Genomic DNA, 24,791 nt, shown 5'->3' with positions numbered 1-24,791 from the left:
TAAATAGTAGCTGTAACTGCTACCAATAGTGGTAGTAGCAGTTGTAGAAAGTGTGTCCCAGGTAGGAATTCCCAAGTATACTGGGCAAAGCTAGTGGGCTTACTACCCATCTCAGCATTTATTTCAAAAAACATAGCATTTTTTTTTAACAATTCTGTGTTTGATCTTTTTCGATCTCCATGCCTTATGGAGACAGACAAGAAACAAATAGAAATGTCATATATCTGGTGGTGATACATGAAGTAGGGAAGGGCAGTACAGAGAGTTGAGGAGCAGCCTCTGCTGTAAAGTAAGGATCCTGAGGCACAGCCTTGTGATAAGACGAAGTCCCAGAATTGCAATTATCTCATGACCTAAAAACCTTAACTGCCATCCAGCAAAACAGCTTTCCAAGCTTCAGCACGGGCTCAGGCAGATGGCAGGACAGCCTTCTGTGCAGAGAGCATGTGGACAAACCCTTAAAATTCGTCTTGACCACATGGAGTTCGTATTTTTCACCTGTCCTTCCTCCTTTTCCACTAACTTGCTGGCCTCTCTTCCACGTTTATCCTTTGCTACTCAGTGTTTGGGTAGGATTTTCCTTCCCGTTGACACCTCCCAGGGAAAGCACTGGCTTGTGACTTGGGTTGGAGAGGGTGGCAGGGATGGTGGTTCCTCGAGTGACAGATGTCTTTTCCCCGAATTAGGATCCATCGGTGGCCTCTTCTTCGCAGTTGGCATTGCCCAGTATGCCCTGTTGGGATACTTCATCCGCTCCTGGAGGACCCTGGCTGTTCTGGTTAACCTGCAGGGAACAGTAGTCTTTCTCCTGTCTTTGTAAGTAGTTTTTCCTCTTACAAAGTTTAATTTAAGAATCCGAGGGAATGTCTTCAGAAGATGCAGGTCAATGAGTGGCGTTATTCCCTTCAGGAGTTTGCCTGAAGTGACTTTGGCGACAAGCTAAATGCCACAGGCGCTCCAAAGCTTGGCAGTGCTGGGAGGAGCGATGCTTAATTAGTTCAGGATGCAGCATCCCCGGTGTGAAGTCACCTGCCCGTAGACCGCATTTGAACCTTCCGGTTATTGACCCAGGGTACCAGTGTCTTTTTTAACCTAAATGCCTCAAGCGTAAAGATCCTCTGGCTGGATCGGAGCACGTGCTAGGTGTGCGACTCAGGTGCGATACGGCGGGACCGTCCATCCACATCAGACACGTAGTGGGACGTCTACACCCTGTTATCTCAGGACCTCTGACTGTGGGCGCGGGACGATTCTCAGATACGGCAGAAAGCCTCAGGGTGGACGGGCTCAGTGCGGTGAACGTGTGATGCCCTGGTCAGGGCAGGGGGCGCCACGCAACCCGCTCCAGCACCGCACCGCGGCACTCCAAACGCCGAGAGGTGAGCCAGCTGCTCAGAGCTACTTCATCAGTGCTTTCCCCCTCGCAACAAGTACTTTATTAATATTGTTTATTATAGAAAATATATCACATAATATAGAATACAATAATATTATTTAACATTTCTCCCTAAATAGATTCCAGTAACAATAAAACAGATATTTAAGAGATATTTACAGAGTTCTCTATAAAATTAACGTTAAATGCTGACCATCTTGTTGGGGCTAAGAAGCCCACTTTCACCCATAAATACTGTCCCGCATTCTGAGCTTTAGTCGCAAAGAAATAGTACTATTTCATCTTCTGTTTCATCATTTTAATGATATTTAAGACGTTCAAGTTTTTAGTTTTACTTCACCAGAAGTTTCAGCATGCTTATGAAAGGCCGTCTCCTGAGATTTCAGACTTCTAATTTTAATCATGAAAATCTTTGGAATAAATGAAATTTTCAACTGGCGGTACCAACTTCTATACCATAAAATGAGGGATGATCATAGTCGAATTTTCCTTCAGATTCGTCTTTAATGTAGTAGTTCTTTCTTCAAGTTCTACTAATTGAGATTTGGTGAGGATTGCTCTGAAATCTGCTCCTGTGTTCTCTCTGAAATAAGAGAATTAAGCAGAAAAATGAATATAAGAGTGGGGCATCTGACTGGCTCAGTCAGAAGAGTGTACAATTCTTGATCTCGGGGTCATGGGTTCGAGACCCACATTGGGCATAAAGATTACTTAAGGGGTGCCTGGGTGGCTCAGTTGGTTGAATATCCGACTTCGGGTCAGGTCATGATCTCATGGTTTGTGAGTTCCAGCCCCACATTGGGTTCGCTGCTGTCAGAACAGAGACCACTTCAGATCCTTTGTCCCCCTCTCTCTGTCCCTCCCCTGCTCATGCTCTCTCTCTCAAAAATAAATAAAACATATAAAAATAAAAAAAGATTACTTAAAAATAAGTAAACTTGAAAAAAGGATGAAATAGAAATAGCTTACCTATACTTTCTTTTTTGAGAGAGAGAGAGAGAGAGAGAGGGAGAGGGTCAGAGGGAGAGAGGGAATCTCAAGAATGCTTCATGCTCAGCATGGAGACTGACCCGGGGCTTGATCCTACAACCTTAGAAGCATAACCTGAGCCAAAACCAGGAGTCAGACACCCAACCAGCTGACCACCCAGGTGCCCCAGTTTACTTATACTTAAAAAAGCAAAATGTATTAAATGCATTTAGTTATGAGAATTGGACTGAGATAGTTTTACTAGAAAGGGAAAATAACAATATTTTCTCAATTCATATATTATAAATTTGGGGCATAAATGGGTACCTAGTATAGTCCTTGAATTAATAAGCATTCATGTAAATATCAGTAGATAAATAAATTTTCTTTTAAAATAGGGAGTCTGTGATTTCTCAGTCCAGTCTGGCTGTCCTTTCTCCTCCCGTAGTAGAGCGACTTTGATGGATTGCATGAGCCGTTCTGACTTTCTTTTCTGAATGTGTCTGAGTTTGTTATGGCCCTATCGCTGGGTGGGGACATCTGCTCACTGGGATGTGAATTCAGGTCAGGAACAAATAGGAAACAGAAGGAAAAGAGCATGTAAAACCGGAATAGGCCTGGAATGCAAGGCTTCCCACAGTCGGCCTCCAGTGTATCTGTCCTGAAATCAGTGGTTTTCTCCCACCCCGTTTCCCGTGCCCTGTGTTCTGGACACGGCGAGCCGCATGGAGTCCCCCGCACTCGCCTTGCGCTCTCTGGTTTCCCTGCCTCCTGCTTGCTGTTCCACTTGCCCCTTCAGCACCCTTCCCTCCATCTTCCTGTTGAACTCCTGGCCTTCCGAGTGTGCTCAAACTCCACCCCCTCCAAACGAGGGGTCTCCTGATCATACCTCCAGCGACAAGTCATTTCCTTCTGAATTCTGTAGCCCTTAACCCATGTCCTTCGAGCGGGGCTTATTTCCACCTCACGTTGGAGCAGAGCCCTTCTCTTTCTGCACCAGGAACTCCCTGACGGTGGCAGGCTCTGGGCTTGGTTGCATGTCCCCCAGCAGCAAAGCCCAGGGCCTTCCACACACAAGATCCCTCGTGCCCACTGGACAGGTGTTGGCCCCAAAACATCTGGAATTAGCCTTCAGAATAAGCCATCAGCCGCATACGAAAATGTCGCATTATTTGAGAGTCGTACCTTGTGTTTTTGTTGTCCTCGAAACATTATCGCTTAGTTTAACAATTCCTCGTTTTCATCATACTTGGATTTGAGCAGTTTTACTTTAAAAATGAGCACTCCCATAATTTGCCAAGATTTTCCATCTTCTAAGAGATTCACGGGATGTGTTTCGAGCTGAGGCAACATTGTTAAATTAGCACGGCAGCTTCTTAAGTTGGCCCCAGTGCCATGGAGAGGGCACGGGGTTTGAAGACTGCTTTTTCTTTTAAAAACATGCTCGCTGTTTGATGTGCAAAATCTGCATGTGTTCGAGTTTATATCCCCAAGTCCATCCATGAGCAGCGAGGCGAGGCTTTGTATAAGTAAGCCCATTGGCTACCCCAGCTGTGGGAACGTGTGGTCCTCAGTTTGTGTACGAGATACACACTTTCCCAGGCAGAAATACCGTATTAACTCAAATTTCCAAAGCCTCAGTATCTCTCAAGTCTCATCTTTAACAATGATCTCTAAACATGTTAACAGTTAATGCTTATCAACAATTCTGGAAATATGGAAGTTTAAGGAGAAAGGGAAAATGACCTAAATTATCCAAAGATAATGACTGTTAATATTTTGGTTATTTCCTTGTCTTTTTTTTTTCTCATCTCCCAGTTCTTGTGTTTGATATTTTTCTTATGATAGACTTCTGGTAGCTCACTTACCTCTTCCAGGTGTACTCTCTGTATTCATACAGTAGGCTTCATGTATGCTCCTTCTGTTTGCATTAAGACTCAGGTAGTTTACGTGGTACGTTGTAAGGGCCTTGTGGATAGGGCCAGTGGGTCACTTGATGATCGGAAGTCCCAACTTCCAAGAGAATGATATTTCACTCGATCGTCCATCTTGTGTATTCGTAAAATAATCAGAGGGCAACAAAGAAGGAAATAAAGGATGTCCTCATTCCTGCTTTTGCTGACAATCAGATCCGCATGAATATTCTCTCTCCAGTAGCAAAGCTCTGGAGGAATTCCTACCTTTCTGTTTCCTCTGAGTGCCAACTACATCACTCAATACAAAATTGAAAGGGCTCAACAAAGAGTTATTGACCAACTGCTGTCCACGGAGTTCCAAATTCTGTGGTTTTCGTTACACCTCACTGCCCGGACGGAAAGGCACTGAGAAGTCTAAAAGGCACCTTAAATAGCCAAGGTTACTTAGAGAAGTTTCACTCTAAGCAAATAATGTCATGTTAGATCAGAAGTACTGGCGCTGTGTTTAGTACACACGTGTCCTTGTTCCTATCACAGTTTGGCCTTTGACAAGCCCTCGATCCTCTAGAAGTGTGCACACCGCTGTGAAGAGGAAAGAGACCGTCATAGTTAAGTCGTAAAACTATTAGAAAATACCAGTGGTGATGTAACGGACATTCAACATTCAGTAGAAAAGAATTGTTGTTTTGTAACTGGAAGTTAACCAGAAAATGACTTGATTTTTATTCTTTTAGGTCTTAGGTGGGGGGCAGTCAGGAAATATCCTGAGGACTTATTAAAGCCAGTGTGTCAGCTAATTCGTGTATTTGGAAGCAGAAAATGCTCAAATGTAGCTGAGATAGGATACCCTGTTGAATTTTCATGTAGATAATCTCTGCCTTCTTTATAACACATCACTATGTTAAAAACACTTAAATTTTTTTTCTGATAAGATGATACATATTTTCATCTTCTTTGTGAGGCTTTGTCAGAACTTAAACACCTGTTATCTCTGTGGTATTGTTCCAACACATGGCAATGATTTAGAGCCCTCTCTCTGACCTGCGCTTTTTTAAAAATTTGAATTCCGTATTCTAGGCTTAACCTGCCATCCATCTATGAACGCTTGTTTCAAAGGAAATGCGTACTACTTGTCTTTTTTTTTTTTTTGGCTGCGGTTTTGAAAGCGGGTTCTTGGTTTCCATTTGTAAAGCAGACCATTGTTTAACACTGGCATGCTGTTGAAGGGGACCCCCCTGCCGCCCCCATGTCATTGGGAGAGTTGGTTTGAAACCTCCCAGGGAATCTGGCTGTAACCGAGGAGATCTGTGTGCTCCTGCCTGTGCCTGCATACCTATATGAATATCCAGCCTTTAATGACGTCTCTTTCAGATTCATTCCTGAATCACCTCGTTGGTTATACTCCCAGGGTCGACTGAGTGAGGCTGAAGCGGCTCTGTACCTCATTGCCAAGAGGAACCGCAAGGTCAAGTGTACGTTCTCACTAACGCCTCGGGCCAGCAGGAGCTACAAGGAGACTGGAAGTTTCCTGGATCTCTTCCGTTACCGGATCCTCATGGGGCACACACTGACCCTGATGTTCATCTGGTAATTATATCCAAGGGGTGTTGTCTTGACCTTCAACTCAGGGTGCCGAAGGTCTCTTGATTACGTCCTTCTGCAGGGTGATGGAACGTTTTACCCGATTTGTCAGCCTGAAGTTGCTTTCACGAACACAAGAATCCTATCTCTGCCTGCCTGCATGTGCTCACCTGTGCTCCTGCAGCACCCTCCCTGTCTGGGAGGAGCCGAGGGGGCTTGACCACAGGTCACTGACCTTGAATAAATAGACAGCAGGAACACATCCTTGCTCTTGAGCTATTTAATGTAATTATTTAAGACCTGGCCCCCCTAAAAAAAGAGAGAGAGAGAGAGAAAAGCAAGATAGTATATTAGAAACAGAAGAATTTCTAGATAGGAGTATAAAATACCAACCTTTGGTTTGGCATCAAGTGGTCAGAGAGCACATTCTGGTTGCTGTGCCCCATGCCACACTCCATGACATTCCCACCCACCCACTCACTCACGGGGGTGGGCGGTATTGTTCCTTGCCCAGCTGGGATCCTGGGAGTGTGAAATGATGGTCTTGAAGCCACTCGAATAGCACATTCATGTAAATTGCATTGAACAATTGAAGACAGTTCCATGTAAAGAATGACGTGGGAAGGGGAGAAGTGGGTGGCAGTGAGTACTGTGTAGACCTACCGTGTTTTATGCTGCTTCTCAGATGCCATGTTTTTTGCAGTCAAAGGTTGGTGGCAACCTTGCATCAAGCAAGTCTGTTGGTACTATTTTCCAACAGTATTTGTTCACTTCATGTCGCTATGTTGAATTTTTTCATTATTGTTATATTTGCCATGGAGATCTGTGATCAGCGCTCTTTACTGTTACTACCATAATTGTTTTGGGGCACCACAAGCCACACCCATAGAAAGCAGCGAGCCTAATAAATGTTGTATGTGTTCCTGTTACTCCACTGACGGGTGATTCCCCCATCTCTCTTCTCCTGGGCCTCTGTCTTCCTGGAAACACAACAGTACTGGGGGTAGGCCAGTTCATGACCCTACAGTGGTCTCCCAGTGTCCAGATGAAAAGAAGAATGACACATCTCTCACTTTAAGTCAAAAGCTAGAAATGGCTCAACTTCGTGAGGAAGGCAGGTTGAAAGCCAAGACAGACCAAATGCTAGGCTTCTGGTGCCAGTTAGCCATGTCAGGAATGAAGGAAAAGTTCTGGAAGGAAGTGAAACATGCTACCTCAGTGAACACGTGAGTGCTAAGGAAAAATAGCCTTATTGCTGATATGGAGAAAGTTTGCATGGGCTGGAGACAAGATCAAACCGGCCACAGCTTTCCCTCAAGCCAAAGCCTGATAGAGAGCATCACCCTCTCCGCCATTCCATGAAGGCTGGGAGGTAAGGAGGCTGCAGAGGGAAAGTCTGAAGCTCGCAGAGGTTGGGTCATGAGATCATCACAATGTAAGAGTGCACAGTGAAGCAGCAGGTGCTGATGTAGAGGCTGGAGCGCGTTTGCCAGGAGATCAAGCTAATAAGAAAGTTCACGAAGATGAAACAACAGACTTCCCTGTAGGTGAAACAGGCTGTATTTAGAAGGAGATGCCACAGACGACTTTTATGGCTGGAGAGGAGAAGTCAATGCCCGGCCTCCAAGGACAGGCTGACTCTCTTGCTAGAGGCTAATGCGGCCGGTGACTTTAAGTGGAAGCCGGTGCTCATTGACCATTCTGAAAATTCTAGGGTCCTCAAGAATTATGCTAAATCTAGGGGCGCCTGGGTGGCCTCATCGGTTAAGTGTATGACTCTTGATTTCAGCTCAGGTCATGAACTTGTGGTTTGTGAGTTTGAGCCCCACATTGGGCTCCTCGCTGACAGGATGGGGCCTGCTTGAGATTCTCTCCTTTTCCCCCCGCCCCTTCTCCACCCTCACACACATGCTCTCTTTCAATATAAATAAGTGAACCTTAAAAATGATTTTAAAAAAGATTCCTTTCAAAATATCACTGCATATTGACAATGCATCTGGTCGCCCAAGAGTTCAGGTGGAGATGTGCAATGAGATTAATGTTGTTTTCTTGCCTGCTAGCAACCTTCTCCAGCCTATGGAGCAAAGAGTAGTTTCAACTTTAATTTCAATCTTATTTAAGACGTACATTTCATAAGGATATTGGTGCCCTCGACAGTGATGCCTCTGAGGGATCTGGGCCAAGTAAAGGAGAATCTTCTGGGAAGGATTCACTATTCCTAGGCGCCATTAAGAACTCTCGTGATTCCTGGGAAGAGGTCATGATATCAACATTGACAGAAGTTGAATCCAGCCCTCATGGATGACTTCGAGGGGTTCCAGACTCCAGGGGAGGAAGTAACTGTGGATGTGGTGGAAACAGCAAGTGAACTAGAATTAGAAATGAAGCCTTGGGGCGCCTGGGTGGCTCACAGTTAAACGTCTGACTTCTGCTCAGGTCATGATCTCCTGATTCGGGGGTTTGAGGCCCGCATCAAGCTCTGTGCTGACAGCTCAGAGCCTGGAGCCTACTTCGAATTCTGTGTCTCCCTCTCTCTCTGATTTTTCCCTGCTTGCACTGTCTCTCTCTGTCTCTCAAAAATAAATAAAAAACATTAAAAAAAAAGAAGTGAAGCCTGAAGATGGGATTGAATGAATGGCCGCAATCTCAGGATCAGACGTGAATGGGCGAGGAGCTGCTTGTGATGGACGTGCAAAGAAAGTGGCTCCTTCAGGTGGACGCTGCACCTGGTGAAGATGCTGTGCAGACTGTCCAGATGACAACAGAGGATTTAGAACATTCCAGAGGCTTCATTGATAAAGCAGCAGCAGGGTTTGAGACTATTGACTCCCAGTTTTGAGAGCAGTTCTACTGGAGGCAAAATGCTGTCAAATTGCATCACATGCTAAAGGCATTGTTTGTGAAAGAAAGAGTTGATCAATGTTGCAAATTTCACTGCTGTCTTAAGAAATGGCCACAGCCCCCGGACCTTCAGCGGCCACCACCCTGATCAGTCAGCAGCCATCCACATCAAGGCCAGACCCTCCGCTGACAGAAAGATGATGACTTGCTAAAAGCTCAGATGATGGTTAGCATGTGTTAGCAATAAAATATTTTTAAAGAGTTATTTTTAAATTTTTTAAATGTTTTTTTAATTTATTTTGAGAGACAACAGAGAGAGTGCAAGCAGGGGAGGGTCAGAGAGAGAGGGAGATACAGAATCTGAAGAGCCTCCAGGCTCTGAGCTAGCGGTCAGCACAGAGCCCGACATGGGGCTCGAACCCACAAGCTGTAAGATCATGACCTGAGCTGAAGCTGGACACTTAACTGACTGAGCCACCCAGGCGCCCCAATAAAATATTTTTAATTAGGTATGTACATTATTCTTTTAGACATAAGTAGGTCTTCTTTTGCACACGTACTAGACTACAGTACAGTGTAAACATAACTTTCATATGCACTGGGAAACAAAAAACTTCATTTGACTTGCTTTACTCCAGTCATCACCTTATTGTGATTACAGTGATCTGGAACCTAATCCGCGGTATCTCCTCAGTATGCCTGCACATTCTGCTAGGGGGCTGCAGATGTTATTTGGTCCAGTATCAGGTGTGAGCATCATATTTACTGGCCTAAAGGACCGCTGGGCTCTGGTCAGTATATATTTGCCTTGAAGGCTGTGTGGAGACCTACGTTTTCTTGTGGGGATTTAAGAGAATTGTTTTATTTTATTATGATTATTTTTAATGTTTAGCTTTGAGAGAGGATCTGAAGCAGGGGCTGTGCTGACAGCAGAGAGCCTGATGTGGGGCTCAAACTCACGAACCGTGAGATCGTGGCCTGAGCTGAACCGACTGAGCCATCCAGCCTCCCCTGGGAGAATAACTTTATATGAAAGTGATCTTAGATACACAGCTGTAAAGAACAGCAGATTGAGAACCAGAAGGTGTGAATATATTTTTCCATATCATGATTCTCCCTGGCTGCCACCTGTATCACCAAGGCCACACCAACCGCCGCCTTCCCCGCAGACCCAGCGCAGTGCTGGAATATGGCAGGTGCCTAATAAACGTTCAACCGGGGACCCAAGCTTGGAGGCGTGGAGAGTCAGGGAACCATTAAAAGCCAAACCTGATGACCCAACACCGGAGCAACTAATTTGAGGTTCTGCCTCGTGCAGATGCTTACAAAATACGATCAGGCGCTTAGGGCTCCATAAACTCAGCATTTGCATGTCACATAGACAGTCAACCCTCTGCCTACTTCTTGTGTTTAGGGTTTTTTTGTTCTTCTGAGGCATATTAACTTCTGGATTCTGGCCTTCAGGGGATAAAAAAGAGACGAGCAAACAAAGAAGAGGAGCCAGGGAGAACTTCCCTGTTTGTTTTGTATATTACACAGCCGGAGGAGTTCTTAGATAAACCTCTTCCCCCTGGGCTCCGAATGCTGAAATATGCCAGCACGGAGGCAGTGTCATTCCACATAATGCCATTCTTTTTGAAGCTGCAGTAAAATTCGGAATTCTTTTCTGCCGATCAGTCATTGAAGAAAACCCTTCCCCAGGAGTAAAATTACTCCTCTGTGTCTCACATCTGTTCTGTTGTTCCCCACAGTGGCTCCTTTTTCAACAGTTCTTTGATGCCCTAAGTATACTGTTAAATATTATGCAAGCATTTTAAAGTTTGCTCGGGACCCATAAAAAGGATCGAAATGATTTTGATAGCTATAATTACGCATCCCAATGACCAACTTGCCATTAAGGAGCCTCCCAAGCACAGACCCCGCCATGGGTCCATAGGTCCTCCTTGCCCATGCTCCCCCCATTCTCTCTCCACCAGCGGGCACCGAATGCCTCTCGTGTCCTGAGCTGCACTTTGTTTATGTGTGCCTGACCTGCTGCTATCCCAGCTGGGTTTAAATATGCATGTTTCCATGGTGGGAATTGCTTCCCTGGGATATCTAGTTTATTTATTATTTTTTTAATGTTAATTTATTTTTGAGAAAGGGAGAGACAGAGCACGAACGGGGGAGGGGCAGACAGAGAGGGAGACACAGAATCCGAAGCAGGCTCCAGCCCTCGGAATCCGAGCTGCCAGCACAGAGCCTGTTGTGGGACTCGAACTCATGAGCTGTGAGATCATGACCTGAGCTGAAGTCGGATGCTCAACCGACTGAGCCCCCCAGATGCCCCTGGGATGTGTTTTAAATGCAGAGTAGACACACACTGATAGACACAACACATGTCAGAGAAGAGGGCATCTACTGCAGGTAGAAAGGATTTTAAAAAAGACTTCAGACAATGCATGGGTTTACATTTGTTTAGCTTATGGCTTACAGACAGGGTGCTGGGGGACAGGGAAGACAGACAACTCTGTCCCCTTGCATCCTTACACATGACATCCCGGCTCTGACAACTGCTCATCATCCCTAGAAGGCAAGTGACAACTCCACCCAGAGAGAGGCAATGGGAAGTCCTCGGTTGCCACAAGCGATGACCCACAAAGCAGGCGAGTCCCAGGGCCCCCTACTCCCACCTCCCACACAGCTCCTGCTCACTGCAGCCCCTTCATAGCCCAGGGCGCTCAGCCTACTGCTGTCTTGGCAGAGATGGAAAGAATGCTTTCCCTTTCCTGTTCGATCTCATCATGCCACAGCTCATTGGATTTTTTTTCCTAAGGAAAACTAAAGGGAAGCCAATGGAAACATCCCCAGAATAAACACCTGTCCAAGGGAATTGCAAAAACGTAAAAGCTGATAGGCTCCCAAAGCCTGTAGTGCATTTAATAGAAGTGTATGGTTTATAAAACATATTCGTAGACTAGTAAAGCCTGGTTTCAGAGTTTTATTTTTGTTCGTTCTGTTCTCTTATTTTCAATAATGCAGTTTCCTAGCCGTACACGTGTGTATTATTCCCTTCACTCTGTTTGAGAAATTCCCCACTTGGAGCTTCAGGTTTTGGCATATTTAAAGCTCTTGGGCTTGGGGCGCCTGGGTGGCTCCGTTGATTGGGCATCCAACTTCGGCACAGGTCATGATCTCATGGTTCCTGAGTTTGAGCCCTGCGTCAGACTGTCAGCGTGGAGCCTGCTTCAGATCCTCTGTCCCCCCTCTTTCTGCCCCTCCCCTGCTTGTGCTCTCTCTTTCTTAAAAATAAATAAACACGAGAGCTCCTGGGTTCCTCAGTTCCCAGACCTCGAGAGGTTGGCTTCATGCCTGCCACCCATGAGGCTGTCCCATGCAGTAACAGTATGAAGAAATAAGCTAGTGGCCTCTTAAAGGGCCCTTCCTCAGCTGATCCTCCTGGAGGACCCTGGCTCTGCCATGGCCCTGGCCTTCTCCTTCCTGTCTGGGTGTCTGTGGCACATACACCTGCTGAATGCCAGGCGGGGCTGAGAACCTGGTCAGGGGATGCAGTGCCAGTCATTTCTGGCCTACAGTCCCCACCACTGTCTCCAGTCCCTTCTCAGTGCATGTTCTCAACACCGTCCTCCGTTGGCTTTCCCATGAGAGTTTTTTTTTTTTTTTTTAATTTTTTAATGTTTATTTTTGAAGGAGAGAGAGAGACAGAGCATGAGCAGGGAAGACCAGAGAGCATGAGCAGGGGAGACAGAATTCGAAGCAGTCTGCAGGCTCCAAGCAGTCAGCACAGAGCCCGACAACAGGGCTCGAACCCATGAACCGTGAGATCATGACCTGAGCTGAAGTCGAGACCTGAAGGCCTCTTAACTGACTGAGCCACCCAGGTGGCCCGTGGGAGTTCTTTTCTAGAGCTGTTTTGACCCAGCAGTCACCTATGGCAAGTGTTCCATTAACTGCTGGGTTAAAGTTAGAGTACTCCTTGTCTTCCGTTAAATGCAGATATGTTGATGAAGGGTCAGTTTGTTTGCTCTTTGAGGAGCTGACCATTCGTTTGCTTTGGAGAGCATCTAGGGGCAGCTCCAATCCTTTCCAAGGCCCCCTACCTTTGTATTTTTCCCTAGTCTAAGTTTAGATTGGGATAGGAAGGTCAAGCTAATTGCTTCAAACACATGGCGTTACCCTAAACCAGTGATCGAATCTTCTCTGGCAGATTCTCATGTACCTCTTCTGCTGTCCTTGTCTTTTACCCCCAATTGCAGGTTTGTGTGCAGCTTGGTGTATTACGGCCTCACTCTGAGCGCAGGGGATCTAGGCGGAAATATTTATGCCAACCTGGCCCTGTCTGGCCTCATAGAGATCCCTTCTTACCCAATCTGCATCTACTTGATTAACCAAAAATGGTGAGTATAGGTGAATACAGAGTGCACCACGTAGGATACACACATACACAGCTCTTATGTCCATAACTACGTAAATATTAGTGTCTGTGTCCACAGGTAGTATCTGTGAAGTGCTCCACGGTGATTTATTTTCAGACCAAATGCAGTTAGAATTCATTTTTTAGAGCGGTGTTCCTTGGGTTTCATGTTTATGAGTAGGTTTTCAATCCAAATGCACCAACACCAGAGGGTGTTTGAGTAGTCTGTGTGTCGCTTGTTAGCTCCAACAGATAGGAGGACTGGCTCTGTGTAGACAGCCCTCTATCGACCCAGCCCCTGTCACATGCACGTTCCTATACAAGGCACAGAATCAGAGGGCCTGGAAAGACTTTTTTCCCTCTTAAGACCCACTCGACTTAATTGAGGGGAGGAATACCCCCTGCTTTTGCTATGCGTCAGTGGGCAGTCTTACAAGGCCTTTTCAAAGCTCTTTGATAGAGTGCCTTTTCCTCAGTTTCCTGAGGTTGCTTCTGTTCCTGAGCACCTGACTAGGGCCCCCGAAAACCCATTCTGTGAGAACCAGGAATCAGCTGATTGTGCCACATCCCACTACCCAGAAATTATCATTTTAACCAAAACAGCATTCCTTGGGGCTGTGGTCGTGGCTGGTGTGCAGAGGGTCTTCTGAAGGGCAAGGTTGGATTCTGTTCATTTGAAGGCTTTTCTCCGGGGTCGGTCCAAATTGACTCTGCCTGCCTCTCTGTTGGTGACCGAGCTTGGGGCCATGGTGGTCCAGGAGCCGAGTCAGGCTGCATATTCATTCAGAAAGCTGTCCCCATGACCTCCAGTGTGCCAGATGACCCTCCTCTATGCTGTCACAGCTGCCCGTGCACACCTCTGATGACCGCTGAAGGTTTAGAAGGATGCCATCCATGGGAGTTCCCTGTCTAGTCTTAGCCTCGTGTTAGTTTTATGGCTTTGACAAGCTCAGTAAGCTTCCATGTATTTATCCTGAAACTGGGGATTCTAAAATTTCCTGCCAAAATTGTCAGAAAAGTTACAGGTACTACCCAAGTTCCTGCAGGGGACCTAGCGAGTCATAGGCCCCTCGTGAAGGGAGGCTCATCAATGGCAGTGTCTTTCACTCACGCCTCAAGCTCTTCCTTAAAAATGATTTCCCTTCATCAAGCCTGCAATAAATTCACTTGATTCTGACATACTAACAAATTATTTTCAGTTTGCATTTTTAAGAGAGAGAACCTTATTTTACAGTGTTTAAAATTTGAAGTGTTTGGAGAGCCCGGGTGGTGGCTCAGTCAGTTAAGCATCCGACTTTGGCTCAGGTCACCATCTCGTAGTCTGTGAGATCGAGCCCCATGTTGGAGTCTGCTGACAGCTCAGAGCCCGGAGCCTGTGACAGATTCTGGGGGCCTCTCTCTGCCCCTCCCCTGCTCGTGCTCTGTCTCTCAAAAATGGATAAATGTTAAAAATTTTCTAAAAAATAAAATAAAACAAAACAAAATAAAATTTGAAGTGCTTAAGAGTTAAGTACCGATGAAAGGAAATGAGCTGGAAGATTCCATTCTCCATGTTTTGTTTATTTTCATTCTCTGGAAGACGGAGGGCATAGCACACACCTTATAGGTTTATTTTGAGGACTAAGTTAAGATACTTGATAGAAAGCATTCGGCACATAGGGAACCCCCAGAAATAGAGCAATACTCTGTTCTTTGCCTGCACACGGCATTTGATCTGGCCCTCCTGCTAGTTCTTTGTGTTGAGATGGTCAGTATTTTATGTCTTGGTCACTCCCATTTGCCACCCATTCCTTAAGCAAAGACAAAAATATGGCACTGAGGACATTTCAGAAAGAAGGTTCAGGAGAAGCAGCAGATGAGTTTACAAGATTCTCAAGAGAAACGTGCGATTTCTTTCGATTGTTTAGGTGTGGCCGGAAGAGGACCTTGGCGGCATTTCTGTGCCTAGGAGGACTGGCTTGTCTTATCATAATGTTCCTTCCGGAAAAGAAAGGTATGCCTTTCAGATTTCTCCATAAGGGTTCTGAACAGCACTTTTATTACAATGAATCTCAATATTGCAGAGAGATTACCATATGCCATGCTTCATTTCTGTGATTGCATATTATTTAGCGATCGTGTGGGGTATAATGGGCCACACTCTTCTGTTTGCCTAAACTGTTCTCTGGGTGAATCATGTGCTTAGAGGTGCACTATTAATTCTTTCAGGCGATTAAGTTACCATCTGGGGTGTCTGGGCAGCAGTGCGGGTATTAGCATTGTGTATTTGATGATGGGGAGGAACATTTAGTCCAGAGAGAAACTGCATCCAGGATTACAGATTGCTCTTGCGTTCCCGCCAATCACAGATCAGAGGTCAGAGACGCCGGTTCTCAGCGGCAGCTCTGTGCGGCACCCTCGGCATCTCCATCCGTGCCCCCAGGGCACCCTGATAATAACTGCGGCAACAGCAAGAGTAGTATTTGCTACTGGTAACAGCCAACATTTTCTCAGCCTTATATAAAGTGTGAACGAAACATCTTTCTAGGAAACTTTGGTTAATTTTATGTTTTTGTGGCTCTGCAAACACAGCTGCAAATAAAAGAGGGGGATCCCTTTGGCATCCTTATCTAACCCGATTTCTGCCCCTTTATAGAAAGTATATAGAGCGTGATGGTTCTCAACTTTTTTTTTTTTTTTTTTTTTTTTTGCACTGACACACATGAGGCGTACTCGCTAAAATATCAAAAACTCATTTGGGCAGTGATTTTCTTTCTTTTTTTTTTTTTTTAACAGTTTATTTCTTTTTGAGGACAGAGAGAGACAGAGTGCGAGCAGGGGAGGGGTACAGAGAGGGGAGACACAGAATCCGAAGCAGGTTCTGGGCTCTGAGCTGTCAGCACAGAGCTCAAGGCGGGGTTCGAACTCACAAACTCTGAGCTCATGGCCTGAGCCTAAGACAGGCACTCAACCAACTGAGCCACCCAGGGACCCCATGGGCAGTCATTTTCAACAGCGACGAGTGGGCCATTGCAAGCCTGGTGTATTGGGGGCATCCAGTACAACAAAAGCCCTGTTTGGGGGGCTTTTGGATCTGAATGGGGCTCCATCCTGGAGGTCTTACTTCAGGTGGGAACCATGGGGAGGAGGTTTCCCATAAAGTTTGACAGCTTCTAGAAGTGCAGCTGGAAAGTGTCTTTGCTGGCAGCATATCACGTGTGAAAATGCACCTTTGGCTGTTGCTTCTCTGTGAGATCCCGTTGTCCCAGGGTCTCCCTGCAGCCTCCACAGCCACGTGTTCTAGTTTTGGAACCTTCAGGACACCTGCCGTGCCGCCCGTTGCCACCTCATGTTCTGTGCCTCGAATCCAGACGGCAGTTTGCTCGTGACAGAGGCTTTGACCCAGTTATTGGAAACAGCCTTGGAGTGACTTTTCATGGACTCACAGAAACTAGGGAATTCAGTACATTGCCTGTTTTTTGATTCTCTAAGGAAATTGCTACCCTTGCTTGTGCCAGGAAAGGGAGACCGCATCCAGCTGCTGCCCTGCTGTGGGCTCGTAGGTATAAGTGCCCGCTTCTGTTGGTCTGGGGCACACAGGAGTGGTTTCAAACCATCCTATCGTAGCTTTAAATTCGAATTTTGTTCTTCATAGACGACTGGGAAATTCAGTTGCTTTCTCTCTGTAATAGTCCAGTGTTCCATCCGTGACCTTGTAGAGAAACGTATTTCCTAGTTGCCCTAAGCACACCTGTCCCCGGTCACACCCTCGCCAGCGAGGCTGGTGCATGTCTTCCCCCTCCCACATGTCCGTGCACTCCGGGGACCCTGTACATGCGTCCCTCATCCCCGTCCAGACCCCAGACCCCCCTTCACTGTCTGCTCACGGCAGGTGGGTTATAAGAGAAAAGCTCAGTGGGGCCCCCTGGGTGGCTCAGTCAGCTAAGTGTCCGACTTACGCTCTGTCTCTCTCTGTCTCAAAAAAAACCCCACAAATAAACATTAAACACATTTTTAAAAAGAGAGAAAAGCTCAAGCCCTTTGTTGATCGGGCCCCCTTGGTGGACAGTGAGTAAGAAACAGCGCAGCCGGGAATCCTTCAAACCCCAGGAGGGCACCTCGGCTGCATGGCCCCCGTTACCCGTAGACAAGTGGATGTCTACGCTGTTTTTGAAGATTTCCAGGGAAAGAAATCTCACACTGTTCCTTAGAAAATTGTTTCTATTTTTAATGGCCATTGGAGTGGGCCCCTTGCACCACAACTGAGACCATATCCTTTCATTTTATTCATCCCTAGAGAGGGAGAGCAGATGGCCACCCCCTTTTTTTGCATAATCCTTTCTGTGTTTGCTGGGAGTCATCTTAACTATTCCTGAACCTTGTCTTTTTCGAGCTGAAAGCATTTGTTCTCTAAACTTCCTTTGAACCTTTCCTGTTACTGCTTAAAAGATTTCAATGGCTGTCTTGTAAATCTGAGTTTTCTTCAAAGTGCTCCACCTTACGCTGCCTCTTCCAAAAGTTCTGATAAATATATATTAAGAAAGAGACATAGTAGTTTGAAAAATTCTTTTGGCATCTTGTCAGAGCTTTGTGTGCCCCCTTTCCCCTCACTTTTTCCTGCCAAACAGACATTCCCTCTCTTCTTCCTGCCAACTTAGGTGTCCCAGGACCTGGCAACTGTTTTTTAGTTCCTGAGTTTGATTGTGGTTCTCTGTGTCAGAGGCACAGACCAACAGATGGACAGGCACACCTCTAGAAGAAACAGCCAATAAGCTAGAAAACAGATTGTTTGGCATTCCTTCACCTGTGCTTTATAATTATTAGGCAAAGTGTCCTGCCCAGTGCATATTTGCACATCGGGTGGCCTCCAAGAAAATTTTCTCCCTAGGGACCATGTTATTAATGCATTTTACCTGATTTCTATCTTTGCTTAAAGGATCGTATTTAAACCTACAATACTATCATTTTTTAAAACATTTATTTTTGAGAGACAGAGCATGAGTGGGGGAGGGGCAGAGAAGGAAGGTGGACACAGAATTCAAAGTAGGCTTCAGGCTCTGAGCTATCAACACAGAGCCCAGCGTGGGACTTGAACCCACACAGACTTTGAGCTCATGACCTGAGCCCAAGTTGGACTGAGCCACCCAGGTGCCCACTATCATTTTTTAAGAGTTGACTGTATACTGGGTTCTCTTCATGTATAGAAGATATTGAGTATTACCCTCATTTTATAACGAAGCTAAAGTTCAGATAGGTCAGGCAGCTTATCTAAGTCTGCACAGCAGGTGAGCTGCACACCTAGGATTCAGATGTCAGGTCTTTCTGGCTCTAAAATCAGTGCTTTTGCTGTTTTCGAGTTTTACAGCCAATATATGCTCATCGCATATGGTGAGACTGTTGTCTTAGAGAATTAATGCTGCCTAATTAGAGTCAGTTCTTAATTCTTTGGAGACAGGTGTGATGGGAATTGGCCAGGAGTCAAGAACCTGGGTTGTCAGTGACACTGGACTCTTATTGGCCAGGAGGTTCCTGGCATTTATGGCCTTTCTGGAGTCTAAATAACTAGAAAGTCACAGTACATGACCAGTTAAACAAGTTTCAGGGGCACCTGGTTGGCTCAGTTGGTTGATTTCATTCAGCTCAGGTCATGATCTCATGGTTCGTGGGTTCGAGCCCCGTATAGGGCTCTGTGCTGACAACTCTGATCTGAAAGTCATCTGATCCCAAGCCTGCTTGGGATTCTGTGTCTCCCTCTCTCTCTGCCTTTCCCCCACTTGTGCTGTCTCTCTCTTTCTCTCAAAAAGTAAATAAGCATTTAAAAAGTTAAAAAAAAATTTTAATATTTCATAGTTAAAACGTTTCACGGTGCTCCAGTCTGATCACCTTCATATCTCATTTCTTTTATCTACCTCACTCTGCCTATTCTTTATTCACTTGACTTCTCTTATGTTGGCTAGATACTATTGTACAGGATACCATTCATAAACAAAAACTAGTCCCTGGACTCCAAGAGCTTACAGTCTGGTGAGGAAGATGCGTGATTAGCGAGAGGTGACAGCAGTAAAGTCAGAAGGTTCTGTATAAGAATTGACAACAAAACACTGTGAGGACTTCAAACTCGGACCATGATAGTAATGGAGACCAGCTATCCTCCTGCGTTAAACAGCCACTAAAGCAGACAAGCAGAAGAAACACTGATTTTTCAGACACTGGACAGTGGGGTGCACGGAATAGACAGTGATCCCCGAGGGGAAGGAAACAAAGTGTTCCCTACGACTGACCTAACTCAGAGTCTCCAAGCCACAGTTCAGGGACGGGGAGCCCAGCACTGAACTGAGAAAACTGTACTAAAACTAGGGGAGGCCAAGATTTCTAGAATTTGCTAGAAAAATTACTGGAGAGGAATAAGATACACAGGAAGAACTCCAGAGATCTGCAGAAGGGGCCTCCTGGTCTCAGGCGGCTTAGTGATTCGGGCAGGAGTTTGAGGACACCACCGAGGCTGGAGAGGGGACCACTGGGAAGCAGCATTTGGAATGATTCTTGGAGTCCAAGGCTATGTTTGTGTTCTTTTCAGCCAGATGTGTGGCACTGGTTAGAGACCTCCTGGATCAGAATAGCCCTATGCGAAAGGTCATTCTCTGCTTGCCCTCAAAATGCTTTAGAGGCATCAAGTGATTCAAAGTAACAGCATCCTAGAACAAAGAGTAATAGTATGTCTAGGAAGACAGTAAAATCCAGCACCAAACAGTGTAACATCCGCAGTGCGTGGTATCCAGCCAATCCTGCCAGGCTGGAAAATAACCACCTACACCAGGTGACATATCGATAGAAACAAAACCAGAAATGACCCAGACAGTAGAATGAGGAGACAAGAACTTTAAAACAGCTGTTATCAATACGTTCCACGTGTTTAAGAAGATAATGGAAAGCACGATCATCTTGAGGATATAAAAAAAGACATTTGTGGAACATCTAGAGATGAAGCACACATTATATGAAAACCAAATTCAGTGAATGAGATTAACCGCAGAATATTGGTGAAGAAGGCTTCTCAAAAGATACTATGCAGAACGAAGCAGAAAAAAATTAATTGAATGAAGAGTTAACAAGGCCGTCATGAGTTATAGGGCAACACAAAGGCTAACGTGTAATTGCAGTTGGAGTCAAAGAAGGAGGAAGTAAAGAAAACATTTGCAGAAATGGCGGTCAGATGCTTTCCTCATTTGATGAAAGCTGTAAACACATAACGAGAAAGTGTGTTCATCACGAAGATGTAATAGACCTGTTTGTGTATGCATCTAATAACAGATTCAAAATACAGGAAGCAAACTTGGATAGAACTGAAAGAAAAAACACGCTTGGGTATTTGAGTACCCCTCTTTCAACAACTGATAGAAACTCAGACAGAAAATGACTGAGGACATGGAGACTTGAACGTGACCTGACGGCCATCTGTCGAACACTCTCCCCTAATTCAGCAGAACACACATCCCCTCTAAGAGCACATAGAACATGTCCTGAGAAGGGTCACATTTGGGCCATAAAACATGTTTCAAAAATTGAAGAGATTGGAACCTTCCAAAAATAGTTATTTTTTAGATTTTTTGAGAGAGAGAAAACACAAGTTGGGGAGGGACAAGGAGAGAGGAGAGAGAGAGAGAAAATCCCAGCCAGGCTCTGCACTATCAGCACAAAGCAAGATATGGGGCTCGAACTCATGAACTGTGAGATAATGACAAGGGTCGGACAAGGGTCGGACACTTAAGTGACTGAGCCACCCTGCTGCCCCCCAAAAAGAGTTACTTGATGAAAATGGAATTAAGCTAGAAATCAATAACCAGAAGATATCCAAGGAAATCCTCAGATATTTGGATTTTAAAAGGCATTGTTGCAAAAATGGCTTAAAGAAGAAAGGAAATTGTGAAGGAAATTAGAAAATATTTTTAATTCAACAAAAATTATAACATATCAAAGTTTGTGGGATGCAGTAAAGCAGTGCTTAGAGAAAACAATACAAGTAGAAAGAGCACATGTCAGTATTCAATATCCATTCATTACAAAAACCATCAAGAACTGGAAGTAGTTGATAAAAGTCAGCGGGAACCCTTCAGTTAACATCACATTTAATGGTAAAAAGCTCAATACTTGCTCCTTACAATCAGGACAAAGGCAAGGATGACCATTCATATCACTTCTATGGAAGATTGTACTGAAATTACTAGTGAATGAGATAAGCCAGTAAAGAGAAATTAAACAGATCCAAATTAGAAAGGAAGAAGTAAAACCGTCTTTATTCACAAGGCTACATGGTCGTTTGCATAGAAAATACTAGGAAATATACAAAATCTACTGAAATTAATAATGAATTTCAGAGTCATGTGACATCATTTTATTTCTATATATTAGCTACAAACAATTTTAAATGAAATGGCATAGGGCCCCTGGGTGGCTCAGTCAGTAAAACAGTTAAGTGGTAAAGCGTACAACTTCGCAACTTTGGCTCAGGTCAAGATCACGCGGTCTGTGAGTTCAGGTCCAGTGTCAGCCTCTGTGCTGGTAGCTCAGAGCCCAGAGCCTGCTTCAGATTTGTATCTCCCACTCTCTCTGCCCCTCCTGCTCATGCTCTGACTCTCCCTGTCTCTCAAAAATAAGTAAATGTTAATTTTTTTCTTTTATAGTTTATTGTCAAGTGGTTTTCATATAACACCCAGTGCTCATCCCAACAAGTGCCCTTCTTCATGTCCATCACCCATTTCCCCCTCTTCCACACTCCCCATCAACCCTCAGTTTGTTCTCAGTATTTAAGAGTCTCTTATGGTTTGCCTCCTTCCCTCTCCTTAACTATTTTTCCCCTTTCCCTCTACCATGGTCCTCTGTTAAGCTTCTCCTTTTCCACATATGAGTGAAAACATAGGGTATCTGTCCTTCTCTGCCTGACTTAGTTCACTTAGCATAATACCCTCGAGGTCCATCCATGTTGCTACAAATGGCCAGATTTCATTCTTTCTCATTGCCATATAGTATTCCATTATATATATAAAACCACATCTTCTTGATCCATTCATCAGCTGATGGACATTTAGGCTCTTTCCATGATTTGACTATGGTTGAAAGTGCTGCTATGAACATTGGGGTACATGTGCCCCTATGCATCAGCACTTCTGTATCCCTTGGGTAAATTTCTAGGAGCGCTATTGCTGGATCATAGGGGAGTTCTATTGTTAATTTTTTGAGGAACCTCCACACTGTTTTCCAGAGTGGCTGCACCAGTTTACATCCCCACCAACAGTGTAGGAGGATGTCTGTTTCTCCACATCCTCACCAGCATCTATAGTCTCCTGATATGTTCACTTTAGCCATTCTGACCAGCATAAGGTGGCATCTCAGTGTGGTTTTGATTTGTTTTTCCCTGATGAGTGGTGCTGAGCATCATTTCATGTGCCTGTTGGCCATCTGGATATCCTCTTTGGAGAAGTGTTGGTTCATGTCTTCTGCCCATTTCTTCACTGGATTATTTGTTTTTCAGGTGTGGAGTTTCATGAGTTTCTTATAGATTTTGGATACTAGCCCTTTATCTGATATGTCATTTGTAATATCTTTTCCCATTCCATTGGTTGCCTATTAGATTTGTTGATTGTTTCCTTTGCCCTCCAGAACCTTTTTATCTTGATGAGGCTCCAGTAGTTCATTTTTGCTCTTGATTCCCTTGCCTTGGGGATGTGTCAGGTAGGAAATGGCTGTGGTTGAGGTTGAGGAGGTCGTTTCCTTCTTTCTCCTCTAGGGTTTGGATGGTTTCCTGTCTCACATTCAGGTCCTTCATTTATTTTGAATTTATTTTTGTGTATAGTGTAAGAGAGTGGTCTAGTTTCATTCTTCTTCATGTTGCTGTCCAGTTCTCCCAGCACCACCTGTTAAAGAGGCAGTCTTTTTTCCATTGGCTACTCTTTCCTGCTTTGTCAAAGATTAGTGGTCCATACATTTGTGGGTCTAATTCTGGGTTCTCTATTCTATTCCATTGGTCTCTGTGTCTGTTTTTGTGCCAATACCATGCTGTCTTGATGATTACAGCTTTGTGGTAGGGGCTAAAGTCTGGGATTGTGATGCCTCCCATTCTGGTTTTCTTCTTCAATATTACTTTGGCTATTCAGGGTCTTTTGTGGTTCCATACAGATTTTAGGACTATTTGTTATAGCTTTGAGAAGAATGCTGTACAATTTTGATTGGGATTGCATTGAATGTGTAAATTGCTTTGGGTAGTATTGACATTTTAACAATTCTTCTGATCCATGAACATGGAATGTTTTTCCATTTCTTTGTGTCTTCTTCAATTTCCTTCATAAGTTTTCTATAGTTTTCATCATACAGATCTTTTACATCTTTGGTTAGGTTTATTCCTAGGTATTTTATCATTTTTGTTGCAATTTTGAATGGGATCAGTTTCTTGATTTCTCTTTCTGTTGTTTCATTATTGGTGTATAAAAATGCAACTGATTTCTGTATGTGGATTTTGTACCCTGCGACTTTGCTGAATTCATGGATCAGCTCTAGTAGGCTTCTGGTAGAGTCTATCAGGTTTTCCACGTAGAGTATCATGTCATCTACAAAAAGTGGAAGTTCAACTTCTTCTTTCCTGTTCTGATGCCTTTTATTTCCTTTTGCTGTCTGAATGCTGATGCTAGGACTTCTAGCACTGTGTTAAACAACACTGGTGAGAGTGGACATCCCTGTCGTGTTCCTGATCTCAGGGGGAAAGCTCTCAGTTTTAAGTAAGTTCCTCTATCCCGACTTTCTTGAGGGTTTTTATTAAGAAGGAATGCTTTGTCAGATGCTTTTTTTGCATCTATTGACAGGATCATACTGTTTTTTATTTTGTTAATGTATCATATTGATTGATTTGTGAATATTGAACCAGCCCTGTAACCCAGGAATGAATCCCACTTGATCATGATGGATAATTCTTTTTATATGCTGTTGAATTTGATTTGGTAGTATCTTGTTGAGGATTTTTGCATCCATGTTCATCAAAGTTGTCTCTTTTTGCTGGGTCTCTGTCAGTTTGGCAGTCAAAGTGATGCTGGCTTTGAAGAATGAGTCCAGAAGTTTTCCTTCTATTTCTATTTTTTGAACCAGCTTGAGAAGAATGGGTATTAACTCTGATTTAAGTGTCTGGTAGAATTCCCCAGGGAAGCCATCTGGACCCGGCTCTTATTTGTTGGGAGGCTTTTGATAACTGATTCAATTTTCTTCTAGTTATGAGTCTGTTTGGATTTTCTGTCTCTTCCCATTTGAACTTTGGTTGTGTGTATGTTTAGAAATGTTTCCATTTCTTCTATGTTGTCCAGTTTGTTGGCATATAATTTTTCATAGTATTCCCTGACAACTGCTTGTATATCTGAGAGGTTGATTGTAGTAAATCCATTTTCATTCATGATTTATCTACTTGGGTGCTCTTTCTTTTCTTTTTGAGACGCTTGACTAGAGGTTTATCAATTTTGTTTATTTTTTCAAAAAACCAACTTTTCCTTTCATTGATTTGTTCAACTATTTTTTTGGATTCTATATTGTTTATTTCTGCCCTGATCTTTATTATTTCTCTTCTGATGGGTTTGGGGTGATCTTGCTGCTCTGCTTTTAGTACATTTAGGTGCACTTTTAGATTTGTATTTTGCTTTTTCTAGTTTCTTGAAATAGG

At 44.4% G+C, this 24,791-nt stretch overlaps 1 protein-coding gene across 5 annotated transcripts in view; it reads left to right on the top strand.

Moving 5' to 3' along the window:
• The window catches only part of SLC22A15 (solute carrier family 22 member 15), an 83,888-nt gene that overhangs the window by 45,067 nt on the left and 14,030 nt on the right, over nt 1-24,791 (top strand). For all 5 annotated transcript variants that reach the window (XR_003911989.1, XR_003911990.1, XR_003911991.1 and 2 more), the window contains 4 exons: nt 687-816; nt 5,653-5,868; nt 12,960-13,100; nt 15,025-15,110. Coding sequence is in view for 2 of the 5 variants with exons in the window: in XM_029948451.1 (XP_029804311.1) it covers nt 687-816; nt 5,653-5,868; nt 12,960-13,100; nt 15,025-15,110 (573 nt within the window). In the remaining 3 variants the exon portion in view is untranslated. The remainder of the gene's footprint in view (nt 1-686; nt 817-5,652; nt 5,869-12,959; nt 13,101-15,024; nt 15,111-24,791) is intronic.

The sequence above is a fragment of the Suricata suricatta genome, chromosome 8 (genome assembly GCF_006229205.1).
Source record: "Suricata suricatta isolate VVHF042 chromosome 8, meerkat_22Aug2017_6uvM2_HiC, whole genome shotgun sequence".
Lineage (NCBI taxonomy): Eukaryota > Metazoa > Chordata > Mammalia > Carnivora > Herpestidae > Suricata > Suricata suricatta.
This window is presented reverse-complemented; position numbering and strand designations above follow the sequence as displayed.